The sequence below is a fragment of the Oreochromis aureus genome, linkage group 17 (assembly GCF_013358895.1).
Source record: "Oreochromis aureus strain Israel breed Guangdong linkage group 17, ZZ_aureus, whole genome shotgun sequence".
Classification (NCBI taxonomy): Eukaryota; Metazoa; Chordata; class Actinopteri; order Cichliformes; family Cichlidae; genus Oreochromis; species Oreochromis aureus.
The window spans coordinates 4,940,992-4,957,327 of record NC_052958.1 but is presented as its reverse complement, the minus strand read 5'-3'; the positions used below and the strand labels follow the sequence as shown (position 1 = coordinate 4,957,327).

At 42.1% G+C, this 16,336-nt stretch overlaps 1 protein-coding gene across 1 annotated transcript in view; it reads right to left on the bottom strand.

The window, feature by feature from the left end:
* The window catches only part of LOC116334949 (copine-8), a 102,107-nt gene extending 86,302 nt beyond the window's left edge, over nucleotides 1-15,805 (bottom strand). Inside the window, exon 1 of the mRNA XM_031758509.2 lies at nucleotides 15,483-15,805. Coding sequence (XP_031614369.2) covers nucleotides 15,483-15,580 — 98 coding nt within the window. The 5' untranslated portion in view covers nucleotides 15,581-15,805. The remainder of the gene's footprint in view (nucleotides 1-15,482) is intronic.
* Nucleotides 15,806-16,336: the final 531 nt, after the last annotated feature.

The following is a 16,336-nucleotide window of genomic DNA, read 5'->3' as shown; positions in this document are numbered from 1 at the left end:
GGTATGTCACTGTGACAGACACAGAGAGAGAGAGGGTGAAGCAGCATCTCCAGCTAATGTGACAGCCCTCTAATTATATGATGAAGCTTCAATATGGGGTCAGAGGGGGGTTATTGCTCTTTGTCTCCTACCTACACAAACTGGAGACACACTCCTGTGAATTTGCTCATCGGGGGTGGTGCTGGTTGAAAGCTGCATGATAGCAGGAGTGTGGGGACAGTTACCATGGCAACTGCCGAGAGCCAATTGGGGCCACTTGACTGAGTTGACTGACAGTTGCTGTATTGCGTTGTTTTTGCACCCGACTCAACGAGCAGAGGGATGCCATCGGTGCTGAGATACGTGTGTCGCTCACCTTCCCCACCTTCGTTTTTCTCACCTCCACTCTCGGGTCTCAGCCTCCCTTTCCCCTTCCCTTTGATCTATTTTCTTCCACCCCTCCGTCCTTTTCCCACTTCCCCTCTTCATCTCCCCCCTCCTATTTTTAAATGAGCAAACACATTCCTAGTGCCGGCTTCAGAGGCCGCGTCCCTGACAGTGTGTTACCTCTACAACGCAGCAGCAAAACCCCTTGGGAACCTTGCAAGCCTGTCCAATGTTACAGAAATAAATTGGGTTTTTAGCCCACTCGATGAGGGCAGAGAAAGGAGAAGAGAAGAGAGGAGAGGAGAAGAGAGGAGAGGAGAGGAGAGAGCACTACACTGGGAAAAATACAGGTGTTGAGTGAAAGAGTTACATACTGAGAAAAAAAGAAAAACAGCAATCCATCTAATTAGCTGTCCCAAACTGTGAAAGCAGCAGCAAGCGGAAGCTTTTGTGTGTGTGTATGTGTGTTTCAGACTGTGTCTTAATCTGCTCTATTTCTGTCGTGTGGACTCTATTTGCAGTCCAGGCTTAACCACGGGCACAGAGAAAGAGAGAAAAGTTGAGAGGGAGAGTGTGAAAAGAGGAGAGGGGTTTAAAAGCCACAGAACATGGAGGTGCAGAGAGCAGCGGCGGCGGCGGCGGTGGCTCGAGCTGGAGCTCTGAGGCGAAGGTTTTCTTTTTCTGTAAATGATGCCATCATCTCACCCCAAGTTTTCTTTTCAAATTTTCAATTTTGGAGCCAAAAACAGGAAATCCAAGCAGCCTTGTGAATCAGTATTTACGCTTGACTTGCAGTTTTTGTTTTTCCTCAGTCAGTTTAATTGTCTAATTAACTTAAGAGTTTAAATGCCATTTTGGATGAAGACTACTGTGAATTTAGACAAAATATTGAACTTTTTGTCATTTTATCATCATCATTTTTCAGATGAATATTATTTTTGCCGTCGTCACCTGCCTCTTTAGTTGGTGCCATAGCACATTTTGGCTGTCAGTTATTGGTAACACATTCAACAAAGAGAATTTTCCACTCTAAATTTCAAACATGGGTTCATGTAAAAATAACAATTAACAGTTTCCTACCATCCAGTATTTAAAAAACATCTGCTTTAACAGTCCCATGTTATCACACATTTCCATGACACCTTACAGTGCAGAGTAATTGTTTAACCCGTGTGCAGAGTGTGCCTTATGTCAGCCTCATTATGGTGACTTTACGGTCAATTACATGACATGATGTGACAGCAGAGTGAATGTCTTTTTCCAGGACGGACTCCTGGAAAAAGATTGAAATCCCGCTGTATGAATGAGGAAGCAGCTCCTTTGAGCTATACCGAATGCCCTAAACTTTTTATTAGTATACTTTAAAACTTAAAACAGTGCTCCACTTCAGATTAGGAGGCTAGATTAACTGCTCCAAATATTCCTGCTGTGATTCAACAGAATTTCTGAGGTTCATTCGTTTCAGGTTAGCATCCACACCACTGTGCAGAAACTGTTTACACATTGGTCTGGCTGAATAGTGTTACTCATTTTCTAGATAAGTACTGTTTTCCACCTTCCTTAATTACAACTTCCCATCACATAGAGTGAGGCGTTGCCATGTTAAAACAAAAGTTGCTGGTCTTCTCTGAAAGTCAGACAGTCTAGTTGGGAGCATCTTTTGGGGGCGTTTAAGATAAGATAAGATAAGATGGCCTTTATTAGTCCCACAGGTGGGAAATTTGTTTTGTTACAGCAAAAGTGCAAAGTTATGTAGCAGAAATTAGAAAACACTGGAATGCAATAAAATACAATAAAATAAAATAAAATACTATATACAATAGAATAAAATAGAAATACAAATACTATATACAACTGAGTAGGAAAATACAAAAACACAACTTCGTCAGAAGAAGAATTGCACGTATAGCAGTCTTATTGCACATGTGTGGGTTTGTGTGTTTGATCAGCTGCAAAAGTCTTTATTGTAGAGTCTGACAGCAGTGGGGAGGAAAGACCTGCGAAATCTCTCCGTCCCACACCGTGGGTGCCGCAGTCTCCCACTGAAGGAGCTGCTCAGTGCCGTCACAGTCTCCTGTTCTTATGGGAGATGGGGTTCTCTCACTGAGAGTCCTGAGCATTAATTCCTGCTCTGTTTACTCCTTCTTTTCTCCCTAACTCTCCCCCTCTCTCCTTTCTGTCGTTCTCTAGGTTTGACCATGACCTGAATAGGCTTTGTGCAAACTACACCATCTCACTGAACTAGTTACAATTACACACATGTAGACACACACAAAACCACACAGGACATGCTGTGTATGGTCCAATGATTTTCCAGTTCAGCTACTCCCGATGTACACTGCCTCACTGATGCACAACCTGTACTCACATGCACAAATGAACAGGAACTACCCAATTACTGTATTAATACTTCAGATTTAACAACTCTTCATCCATCAGCTTAATACCACACACAGGCAAGTCGGCAATAGTGAGACAGCGCTACTGTAAGGGTGCAAATCTAGACAGTTCTTGTCTTAAAGAGTCAGCTATAAATACATGAGAACAGTACTGTACACAATTCAATCATGATTGCATAATCAGTATGAAAAATGGCTACTGAAGAATATAGGTGGGTTTGGGAAGTCTTTACACTTACGTACATACATTAGACTGTCTATGCATGAAAAGGGTGGGGAAAAAAACATCTTACAAATGTAAGATGTGATTTTTCACAACTAACTATGCTATCCATAAATATCCAAATAAACAGAGTATGTGTTGACAGTGTAGTGCCACATGGAAAAACAATTACTACCAATCCTGGCATATTAAAGGAGCTCTATCGTGCTTTTTCTTTGATTCTGTCATGCATTTACAGTTACCGTGGCTAATGCTCATATTAGTTTTGAACAGTAACCAACAAGTAACCACTGAGTCAAAAGCTGAGTCAGGCTTCAGGTTACTCTAAATGCTCTGTTTCACTGTTTTCTTCCCCATCTTGGCCTTGCATTATGTCATAGAGATAGAGGGCATCTAAGGCACACAGCTCAGGCTGTGAGCACAGATGCCCTGCCCATCTGCTCCATCAGCCAATCAAAAGAAGGCTGGCTAAAAAAAACGTCTCAAAACTACAAAAGCACAAAAGATGAATAAGAATTTCTTAAACTCTGAAATATGGCCCGCAAGACAGGACCTGTTCAAGCAAGCATACCAACAGCTAGAAGGAGCAATAACTTATCTACGGGTTTAACATCAGTTTTCTTATAAATGCAAAAGCAATTCATATATATATATATATTATATATAAACTGGCACAAACGGAATCAAATGTAACACTTAACAAATAGAAATGCTAAAAATAAATCAGAAAGAATTCTTCTTTTTCCTGTAAGTGCAGACCTGCCAACCCTGAGCCGAAAAAGCCACCGGGAGCTGGGAGCTGCTAAAAGACTCGAGTGTTTATGCTGCAGGAAACCTTTTCACCTCGCTGGGAGTGCTCTCATTAAATGTTAATACCAAAAATAATGCTTAATGGAGCTTTAAGGGCTTGTACCGAGAAGCGAATTCTCCTATTATCGCAAGACTGCTGACAGAGAGGAAGGCTTGGCAATTTTTTTTCTCCCCAACAGTCTATTTAAAAATGAATCTGTAAACACTAAAATGGTTTAGAAATCATGGGGTTTCCATCACCGCGGGATTCACTTACTGAGTTTATGCGCGTGTGCGAGTGTGTGGCCACGCTTAGCAACAGACCAGGAATATTCTTGGAAACACGTGGAGCGAGAGGAAACAACTGAGCATGCTCAAACGCTCTCAACAGGTCGCTGAGCACCGAGCTACAGGTACCTGCTTCTGGTCTAGCTCTCCTTTGCCCCCCCCCCCGTCCTTCATTTTTACTGATTTATCCCCCCAAAAATTTCATTTGTTACAGAGCGTGAAGTAAAGCACATGCTGGCACAATCAATGCCCCCTCCTCACGGTTTCTCCCTCACACACACACACACACACACACATATTGAAGGAGAGCATCAGCAGCTTGTATTCTCTCTCTGCTTCTCTAGAAGGGCTGCCCTAATTCTTCCTGACAAGGGCTGGGAGAGCCAAGAGAACATCTCCACACACACATAAACACGCGTGCCGAAATGTGCCACGCCACTATCACTCACGCACAGCACACAGCTACACATCTGTGCTAGTGGCATTTTACCTTAATCGCCTTTGTCACCGCTTTCAGTGCAGTTTAGTCCAACTCGGCTAGCTTTCTCCATCAACACATGTCGCTGGCCTACGTATGACCACAACTGCTAAAAAGGAACGAAGGTCAAATGTTTTCATCCAATTGAGAGCCGCTGCGCGTGACGTGCTTTGTCTGATAATATATATTAGTTTTAGATCTTTACGCTGCCGTGTTGTGTTATAATACAGCAGATGATAGCCGAGGCTCGATCAGATAGAAATTCCTTGTGCTTGTGTGACATGTTAGTGTGTTTGCGACTGATTAGCGGTGTGTAATTTTCCATGCACACGTAGCGAGGCTACCTGGAGCTGGTGTGGGGGATAAGAGTGAGTAGGTGAGGAGGATGGAGGCATTTCTCTTTCTTTGTGCAGTGCCAACCTTCTTCCTTTCCCGTGTGTGTGCATGTTAGCATCTGCCTGCTTGCAGTGTTATCAGTGGTGTGGGGGGGTCAGGCTTGTGTTTGTGCATGTGAGAGAAGACATGCTTGGATGTGCAGGCTGAAGCTGGGGGCTTCTACATGAGGGAGACAGACAGGGAGAGCGGCAGCATCCCTGGAGGAATTCAAGCAGCCTCTATGCTATGTGACCAGGATGGAGATGACTTCATTAGGCCAGTCAGTTTCTCTCTCCCTCCCCCTCCTTCTGTCTTTGCCTTCCCCTAGCTGTACATAAGGCTGCGAGGGAGATCTACTGTATGTCAAGTAATCTTACTTGTCAAATAGTCCAAATCTGGGTCGCAATAGCTTGGCTTGTTGTGTTTTTGTGAGACAGCGTGGAAAAAAAATCCCAATCTGATACAGCCACTTCTCCATCCAGATATCAAACACACAAAATGTCAAAAAAATCTAATTGGCCAGGCAGAATCCACAGGACATGTTGTGATTTGTTTTATTTTACCTTTATGTCCCACAGGAGGCGACTGACATCAGTGTGGAAATAAAATGTCAGAGCATCAAATGTGACTGAATTTTATATGTGTGTGCTGAAAATGTCATCAGCTGTCTGACTGATGGAGGGGGGGCACAAGGCAGCACAAATGCCTGCAAGAGTGTGTGGGCAGGCGCGACTGGTTAAACACTTTGAAATGCATGTGTGCACATACAGTGTGTGTAATGTAGGTGTCAGCCCATATGGAGTCCTTCAGCTGAAAGGCTCCATATGGGCTTTTTTTTCTGTACATCTAGGGAGTTGCTGATGGATGACTTTGCTCTTCTCTACTGTTCTTTGATGGACCATTGAGACGGTGCTTTTATTGCCTGTTTCGACCAGAAGGTCAACAGGTCTTACTGCACTTTAGTGGAGACTGAGTCCCAGTCTCCACTAAATAGTTTCAGGAAAATGACCTCTTAATGAAAAAAAATCAGATATAAAATGACTAAAGAACAGCTAGGAGCACGCGACACAGTGTAAACATCAAGTATAGAGTCAGCCGAGTCCATAAAGTCAAGCTCAGCTACAGTCCCAGCAGATGATTACTGTGATCTGCTGTATATAAAAAAGAAAATCTCGGCACATGTTAACATTTTCATCTCAGTTCCAGTTTTGAATTCTGAATGGATAAAATTATTGCTGTTTTGCATTCATTGTTTTTTTTATATAGCTACTGTTTCATCTGGTTTTATAAATCAAGTGCACCCCTTTTCCTTTACAGTGCTGCAGAACACAGTGCCTCTTATAGGAAGGAGCCAGCAGAGTGAGCAAAGGCGAACTCACAGTTTAAGTAAATGGAGGCACTAATCGGCAAACTCCATCTGGAAGAAGTAAAAGGTATCTGCTGTAAAACGTGTTGCCTGAGGCTGCGTTTCATTTCCAGATCTTTCAGTAGCACTCAACTGAGGCCTTATCAGGGTGTTAGCTTCACTCATCCAGTGCAACTACCCTGCTGGTTTATGACCATTCACAAGTCCACAGCCACCTAGGCCTTGTGTTGCCTCCGTCTCCCCCAGCAAACATCTCGTGGTGCAGGCTGTAGGCTGGCAGACAATGGTGCTGGTACTTATGAAATGGGCTTTAAATCTGTACTTTATAGCTTAGACTATAAAAAACTCTGTGGCCCCCAGCACTTCTTAATTATTATTATTTTATTTAAATTTTATTTAAAGTTTAAGTAAATCCCCAGGAAACAGAAACTATATCAGGTAATGAATACAAATGCTAAACAACTTACCAAAATAGTCATTAACATGTTTATTTAAATTGTTTATTATAAACCTGCCTACAGTTGCAGCTCATCTGCAAGCCACTTTGGAACCCACCCCCACCCCCTCGTTTCACATGCTTCTAATGTTAACAGTGTTACATCTGTTATGCACATGGATGGACACTGAGATCCCAGAGCCACAGCAAGACAATGTTAGCTTTGCTTTATCATAACAAATACCCTGACATTAAATGTGATAGAAAACAACTGAATATGGTGAAAACAACTTTAGACATCACTGCTAGGAAAACACAACAAATATAAATTCCTGCAAAATGAAATCCCTTAAACCCCAACCGGGTCATGGCAGATGGCTGCCCCACCCTGATCCTTCCTGTTAAAAGGGAGTTTATTCTTCCCACTGACACCAAGTGCTTGTTATAGGAGGATCAATTGATTTGGGGGTTTCACTCTATTGTTTTAGGGTATTTACCTTACAATATAAAGGTAAACTGTTGTTGTGATTTAGCGATAATAATAAATAAAACTGAACTAAATTAAAATGACAATCTTCCTTTCACTTAAGTGATCCTGACTGAACCTGCTTTTTTACAACTCCATAGTGACTTTCCATCATTTATTCCTGACTCCATGAGTGACTCGGGAATAAATAATGTAATCTTACAGCAAGTTGCTGGTGTTAAAGGTACGTGTGTCCTTGAGTCCATGTTTTATCACCTCCATTTAAAATAACACCACAGCTGTCCAACCTTGAGGGTCAGGCCATCATGTACGCTTATTTTCCCTTCACTTATTACTTCTGCATGCAGCAGTCAAGTAGTACATATCTGCTTTCTGTTTTTAATAGTGTGTGTGTGTGTGTGTGTGTGTGTGTGTGTGTGTGTGTGTGTAGCCCTTGACCTCTGCCAGTGACTTCTCTTAACTGTCTCCGTCAGATCTTTATCAATGCATTTCTTCACCCTTTAGCTTCCCAGCCAGATGCATGGTGCAGAGGGATTGTATTAGCGTGCAGCTTGCATGTTGTCTACAGTACAAATAGACACAAACATGTTGCGGCACTTTGCGCATACGCACCTGTCGACTTGCATAGCAAAAAAACAAAACCACAAACTAAACACCCACAGTGAGCAAACAACAGAAGAACCAAGGTCGATAGTAATTTCCACAGAGTGCATAAATCTTTACTGACTTGAAAGCTCAAACCTGATTACAGAAAAGCACTCCGGCCTATAGCTTGCATATGAGACACTCTCTTGGATGTATATTAACACACTCCGAGAGCGGCTCAGAACACACTCAGAAAACAAAAGCATTACTTTCCAGTAGCACAGAAAGGGTTTCTTCAATACAGCTTTGTCTCAGTGATTGCCACCACCACTGTGTTCTCATCCAAAATCATTTGCGCTCCCCGCTGTTGAGAACCGCATGTAAACAGACAAGGGGAGAAAAAGTGATCGGCTGCTGCGTCACTGCACACACACAGTCTTTTGTGCTTTTTGCCGGCATTGAACCAGCGCGCAGCAGGCAATTCCATCTTCCCTTCAAAGTGATGGTTGTCAGCGACGTCTTCAATAAGAGCACTATTATGCGAGCTCTATGGGGCCAAAAAGGTCAACGCAATCACTTCCCATAGAAGGAGTGGGCGTGAGCACCCTGAAAATAGATAGCCAAGAGGGTCGTGACTTGTGATGTTAAAGGGCGGGGCTGCTGATAAGTGGTTCACGAGTAGCGCTCGGAGCAAAATATAAAGCCAGGTGGTAAAATATTTTCCTGTAGCAAGAGAAACAGCAACCCACTTTTGTCCACAACAGCAAGCGTATAACTAATGATAGTAAAAGCGATGGTGACATTTAATGAAAATATACACCTGTGCACTTCCTGTTATAACAGGTCAAAAGATCTGCAGGACTTTAAGAGGGGCTTTAAAGGGTATTGTGATGTGAATCGGTCCACGGGAGGCGCCGCATGCAATCCAAAGCATGCGTCTTCAGGCGGTGTTACATGTTAGCTACACTTTATCTCAACAAATACCTTCACACTAAAAACTTTGGTGATAAGAGTCTCGTCATGAACGATAACAATTTCAGACATCACTGCCAGGAATCCACAACAAAGGAACACGAGTTTACATCTTAACATTAGTCATCCTTTCTCTGGGGGGGTGTTGATGACCAAGAATGCGTTCATAATGGCTCAACTTTGCAAACTCTTTCTTGTGTGATCCAACCTACATTCTCCCAACCTACTTTTCATCCTTTTCTTGGCTGTGTCCCAATAACTCCAAGTGTCTTCCCTCTGCTAGCTTGTGATTCAACTAATTCACTCTTCGCTCCGTGTCAAAGCCTCGCTTCGTGTTATTTGCCCTCTCGCAAACGCTTTGTGATCAATAACACAATATGCCAATAAGGAGACCGAAATCAATCCGTTTTCCTTGCCTTGGGGAAAGATTACTGCAGACTGGAACACAATATTAATCTTTTTCAATCTTGGTGAAAGTTCAATTAAATATTTGGGTTGTCATAAATCATCATTAAAAACTTTTAAAAAATAGTCACAAGGCTTAGCAACAGAGTAACCTGTATGTTTCAGGATAGAAAAGGATTAAACCTGGAGAGGGAAAATGGTGAGGCGGTCTACAAATTCTGAGGAATGGAAATGTGGACCTTACTTTTATATTTATTGCCTAATGTGACGGTAAAATGCAAACTGCACAACTGCTGGTAACAAAGTGACAGTGACACAATACAAGCAATGGCACAGAGAGCATGCTGACACTAAGCCAGTAGTGAAGAGTTGAGAATGATGTTAAAGCTCACTTCCAGCACTGTAGCCTTCACTTCTTCCTATACCTGTTTCTACAGCAGAACCAATATGGTGATTGCTGGGAAGCCCTCTCTGGGTTGGTTTCAGACTCCGTTGGCTTTGTGTTTGTACTGTACTGAAATAAACACCTCATGTGTCCTCAATATTATAGGAATTTGTGTCTTTGTGTGGTAATGCAACTGGTAATTCTGCAACAATGTATCTCAGGCCTCTTTGCGACGTTCTATACGACTAACAAAAAGACTAACTTACCTCTTCATAGCATTCATTCCAGCCAGTGAAGTGCCAGATAAAAGTGGTAGCGCTACTACAAGATTGTCAAACATCAAAACAGTATTTCAGCGTACGCCTGCAGTAGGCTGCTCTTTTACCGCTGCTTTACTGTCCTTTCATATACACAGCTATAGATAACATTGTCCTCACAGTGTAACACTCTGACTAAGCAGAATTGAGTTTGCAAAGCCATTTCATTCTCCATCAAGTCTATGCATTTGAAGTAGTGATGCAGCTGTCAGCACACAGTTGTGTGTGTATATATAAACAATATTCAATCAGCATAGTTATTCAGATGCTGTTGCATCAGCCATGTCGCCAACAGAAGGAGCTTTTATAAGTAAGTTAAATGAAAAACCAAGGAAGATGATGCAGTTTGCTCTCGGTGGCCGTCTTTTTGCAGTTTCAAACTGTCGGTATACACTTGTCAGCATATACTGACAACTCTGCTGCTAAATGAGACCTCTAAAAATAAGAGAAAAGTCAAGGTTTCCCCTGGCTAACAGAATACAATTGACCTCTTGCACAGCATGGCAGGTAAATTATTACCTCACCTGTCCACTACCAGCTGATTTGAGGCTATATGCACTATATGTGGGACGCCCCCATTCTCCCATTGCTGCTTAAGCAATAGGTAACAACAGGCTACCAGTTCCTAACAACACTTAAGCAATGGACACACGGTCAAGGTTACATCTGAACTCAGTGTGGGCTCTGCCTGTAACATTAACTGAATTTACATTTTGTTCTTTGATAAAATGTAAATTGAATGTAAATTGAAATGTGTTGATAAACAACAACACATTTCAATATTTCTACTACTGTACTGAGAGCACAGCAGATATTGTGAATGCTCAGTGTGGACAAACATTACATTGTATCATGGGATTAGCCTTCCCTTTCTTCTTACAGAGAAATACCAAAAGCTGCAGGACTACTTGTGGTTTAAAGCAGATACAATGACACATTTTTTCAGTGAATCCATTAGGATCACAGCAGTCGTGTGTCCCAGCCTTCAGGCCTATACAAATATGACCTTATTTTCAAATTTGGCCTCTTTTCACATTTAAAAACAGTCCCTATTTAAATGACGAACAACCTGTATAGGCATGGCAAATAGTATGTTAAGATTCATTCAGATGCAACTGTCATCCATGAAACAATACACATATATATAGATATATATATATATCATGAAGGTGCACTGCCAATGTTTTGCCAACAGTGATTAGTGTAAGTGATGCTTTTGTCCTCTGCATAACTATACGAGTAAGCAGGACAGAAGCAGATAATTGTTACAGTAATAAGTAACAATGTTTGCAGTTTAAGACACTTTTTTTTTAGCATAAACTGAAGAATAGGAAAACATATACTGGGTTGGGCTACTGGACCAATATATTGGCTATTAGTGATCAGCTAGTTGTTGATATTATTGGTTTTGTGAGAAGGAATTTCATTATTTTTGTTGCTGTCCACTTTGTCCTCAAGTCCACTGCTGGGTCGGACCGCATGGTTGAGCAAGAGCTGTGATTTGTACACATCTTGTATGCAGTGGCTTGGAAACCTGCCACTGTGTGGTTGAAGTTAAGTACTGTTGAAGCATCAAAGTGTAAGTCTCACCAGAACGTCTGCTAATCCAGAGACCATGCTAGGTCTACCAGTTGTGTGCTGCTTTGCGTTTTTGATTTCTTTAATCATAATCACGTTATACACCCTAAAAATTTATTAGGATGCTTTAACTCTGTTGATTTAAAGACTGCAAGCGCTGCATTTGTTATCTGAATGCATCATTCACATCCTTTGGTTTTTGTCCAGTTTAAAACTAAATATATCCCACCTAGGTGATATTTAGCAAGTGGGCGTATGCAGTTCATCTCCTCACACATAGCTCTTTGGATATTATATCAGCAATCGCTAGTATAGTGCTGCTAAATTACCTGTAATCATCATGGCTGGATGGAACATTTTAGCACATTTCCCAACACATATACTAGTGCAAACAAACTAAAACACTGACCCTACAGTTAAATAGAAAGCAAGTCGTCTGTACTCAACAGCACTCTATTGACTCACTACACATTTCTCGACATTAGGCTGGGTCAAGCTTTACAAGCAAAGACTTTTTCAAAACACTTTAGAATGTCATAAGCTTATGTCGGGGTTTGTGTGCTAAAAAAAAAAGACAGGTGTGTGCTGGTCAGGTCGATAACTGTAACAGAATATCTGGACTTGAGGCCATTCACCAGTATACAGTATGTGCGGACAGACTGGCATGCTTGTGTGCTTTTGTGCAACGCAGTAGGCAGAGTTGGTAGCGTATTGATTCTAGCTGATACCTCGGGCTCTCCCATCGATCAGCCAAATGTCTTCAGCACACTGCTGACTCCGAGCCGTGGTCTTATTTCCTGTCCCCATAGAATGGGAGCATTATCTGAATTAGTCAGGATTGCAAGTGAAGAGAGTGTATCAATATTTTTGCAATGGTTATGTCAAGACCAACTATACAGCAATTATATGAAGAGATCTACTTAAGCGCCAGTCTCATCTTCTTTTCTTGACTTCTCTCTTGCGTCATCTCATTGCAGCAGGTCGTTCATGACTCAACGAGTGTCTCCCAGACGTTTGTGTTAGTTTGAGCAGCAATTAAACATGAGTGCTGAAAAAGATGACTGCAGAAAAACAGAATGGGCATCTAAAGCTTTTCAAGAATTTGCACTGAAAGGAATTCAAATTAATTCATCATTAATTGGTAGTTTTTGCACTTGTTGCCATTAAAAACACCAAACCCAAGACTTGCAATCATACTTAACACACTGCAATCCACACTGTCTGATATCATGACCACTCACTCGCATTGTTCTCTCTTAAGCCACTGTCTCACTCTAACACCACCCTACACGCACAGAGGGGAACCTAAAAGTAGTAACCATGGCAATATTCAACACTGCCCACTGGATCCACTGACAAAAACTATGAAACAACGCACAACGTATATGGTTTAAGCTCACAGAAACATGTAACTGTAGCATTCCTGCCCTCCCTTTGGTCAGAGGTGGGAGGATAGCCACTAAAACACCCCCCGCCCCCCGGGGCTGTGGAGCTGGGTGACTCAGACATTTGCAAACTCTGACAAAACATGTTCATATATACAGCTGGTAGATGACATTATCCCTCTGTTACTAAGGAGATGAAACCTTCTGGAAATACAGTAGCTACAGTGTCTGAGGCACTTGAGCAGCACTTCTACCAGCAGCATCACAACAACTTGTAAAAATTTGGAAAAAACAAAAAAGTCATCTCTGTGCAAAATATAGTGATGTAGTGTCACGGTGCTATGGTCAACTTATTTGGTTAGTATCCTATGATCCAACAAAATTCTCATTGGTTTGACAATTGGAAAACAAGGTAGCCCTACACCAACAGCCTCCAAAGAATAATCCATTATTTTTAGCAGCAGGTAGAACGTGTGGTTACATTGTAACCTGGGTTTTCTGAGTGAGAGACTATCTCTCCATTCCATACATAAAGAATATGTAATGGAGTGGAACGATAGCCTCGATATGACAGAGAACAGACAACCTGTGAAAAACACCCCCACAATCTCACTCCTGTGGGATTGCTGGATTACTGAACTTTCACTCAGAGCTCCAAACGCAGTTTTCAGGTATGTAAAGAATATGTACGTAAAGCTGCATTCTTTTAAATGGTCAGCAGGGGGCAACCCCTCTTGCTCTATAACTGTGAGCCAATTACAATTAGGCAATGAGCATCTGGTTTCACAGTAATATCCAATCTTTTCTTGCCAAGTTGGGCTTCAAAACACCAAGATGGTAAAAAAAAGAATGATTGCATGGTGGCTACATCCAATCATAATGCATATGCTCAAAATAAATTTACACCATGTCAAAATCTCCAGTGAGGCTGTATTTTGTTAAACCAGATGGGCAAAAACAAAAACATATTGTAAACATATTAAACACATTAATGCTCAACTCCCAACAAGGTATAGCTTCCAGAAATAGTAAACCAACATTCATCTTTTTTGGGATATTTTGCCAATATCAGAATCAGCCACAACCAATCCACTGGATGTTGTGTCAGTATGATTTTAGTCAATCGTCTTTGGTTGACAACAGCCTGAGTAAAATGTAGCAAGTTGAAATTCCAATAAAAATCAATAAGTGACCAAAATTTGAACTTTATTACAGAGCAAATTACTGTAAATGATAATTATTAAGATTGTTAACACTTTTAACACTGCTTCTTCGGAAAATTTCAACTTGTTGTAATGTGACCCAAGGTACACATTCCCTGGGTAGGGTATTCCGAGGGCAGGTCACCAGTCTATCACAGGATCAACACAGCGACAGACACTCTGACAGCCACACCTCTTTTTTGTTTCTGTTTGGAAAAGCCACAACAATGCTCTGACTATGCAGAGTTACACAACAGCATTTTCAAAAGCGGCTTCACTTCGCTTCATCCTCGGTGTTGAACCTGTGAACCTGTTTTTTTAGTTTCTGGAAGAACTTCTCCTTTTCAAAGAACATTTCAGTTAACCATCTGAATAATTGCGGGAAATATGAATTTACATATTTCACATGTGCAAACTACACAAACCTCATTTTATCAGAGCAAAACCTCGAACCTCCAACACCAACAGATGCTGCACCAGTGATGACATTCGTCTGCACCAGAGCTTTACCGCTTGCATCAGTCTGTCCTAGTCTAAACATTTACGGATCTATCAAGTCATGACAGAGGACATCACTGACGGCGGTCTCTGCCTCCCTCACACTGGGGCTCTGGAGAGCATGTGTCTGACCCGTGAGGCACACAGCCCGTTGGGTGAAATGTCTATGATGTCTGGATCTAAATGTTTATGAGCAAACTGAAATGACAAAAACTGCTTTAGCTGTGCCAAAATAATGTCCTCGTTTGACAGGTGACCGAGCAGCAGCAACTGTCAGCTGTCACAAACTGCGATAACAACACCAAACAACCGGGCAGACAGCGAGGCAGCAAGAAAATCCCAATATAATAAGCAATAACACCTTCTAAGGTGTTACTGCCTAATATGTCTTTGGTATCAAATAACACGTTCATACTTCAAGCTTCTGAGCGGTTGTCCCGTTTTCTCTGGTATTACCATGTTATGTAGATACACGGAGTCAGGTTGGTTTCGTACGCGGCTTATCACACTTAATAGGCTCTATAAATTTAACGAACACTGCATAGCACTTCTTCATAAATGACTCTTTGCTAACCGCAGCGAGGTTGCCATATTTCATTAACTTAATCTCCGTGTCTGCGTTGTCCTTTTTCATTAGCAGTCATAACTAGTTTTGACAGCTCGTAAGTGACGCAAAAGTGTACAATTTCGCTAACGCTAAAGCAGCCCAACACAAAAGTAAATGTAATTTCTTCACGCCATAAACTGACGCGCAGATGCGACGTTTTCCTTCCAGGCGCTGTAAAATCCGCCGAACTGAAAGTAAACGCAAACTTGGTCGGAGTTGAAGCCCAGGTGACTTCCAGCTCCATGGGTTTTTTTCTCTCCCTCGTCTCCCTGTCAGACTTAAAACCAGGTAACACACACACACACACACACACACACACTCACACACACACATTCCCCTACCTGCAGGACACCGTGATTTCAACTTTGGTGGCAGGAACAGAAGGGTTGAGCGGGTCGAAATCTACTATCGACGCCATGCTTAGGAAACTGTTGTTCATCCTGTCAGTTTTTTTCCTCCTTTTCCTTTTCCCCTTTTACCGCGGTCCTGCCCCTTTTTACGAGCGCTGAAGGAGGATAGCGAGAAACTGTGTTTGCGCCTCCTCGGCGAGAACTGGAGCAAAGGTGCCAGAGAGAGAGGGGCTGGAAGATGTGATGTCACACTACGCTCTCCTCTCTGTGTGTATTCCTCTCTTTCTATCGCCCTTCCCTCTTTTTCTTTTATTTTCATTCTGCCACACGCTTCCCGTCGGTGTCTTTCTGTCTGTGTCTCACTCCTGTGCAGTTCTACTGACTTCTGTTCAGGTCATTGAATTTCAGCAGCCTCACATTTACAGGCATGGAAGTGCTGACAATGATACAATCGCCAATTACGCAAAAAGAATAAATGTGTCATGAAAAGTATTTCCTGTGCATGTGTGTGTATGTGTGGGTGTGTGTGCACACACACATATTTCCCCTGGCCCTGTCTCAATACTCTTATTCACATCACTTGAATTCAGTTTAATTCAGTTCAGTTCAATGTAGGCTTTTGGCTGAAACACCCCTAGCCACGTCTTCCATGGCTCTAGGGCAACAACATCCCCACTTCACCCTCACCCATCAGCCCTAGGTCAAGTCATTAATATTGTTTAGCTCAGGCTTGTGAAAAGGCTTGTCCATACATGAATTCTTCTCACGAGATAAAAATATCACTTAACTTCTTCTTCCCCCCTTTTTATATACGTACATACCAGGTGAGGCTGTTACCTACAAAT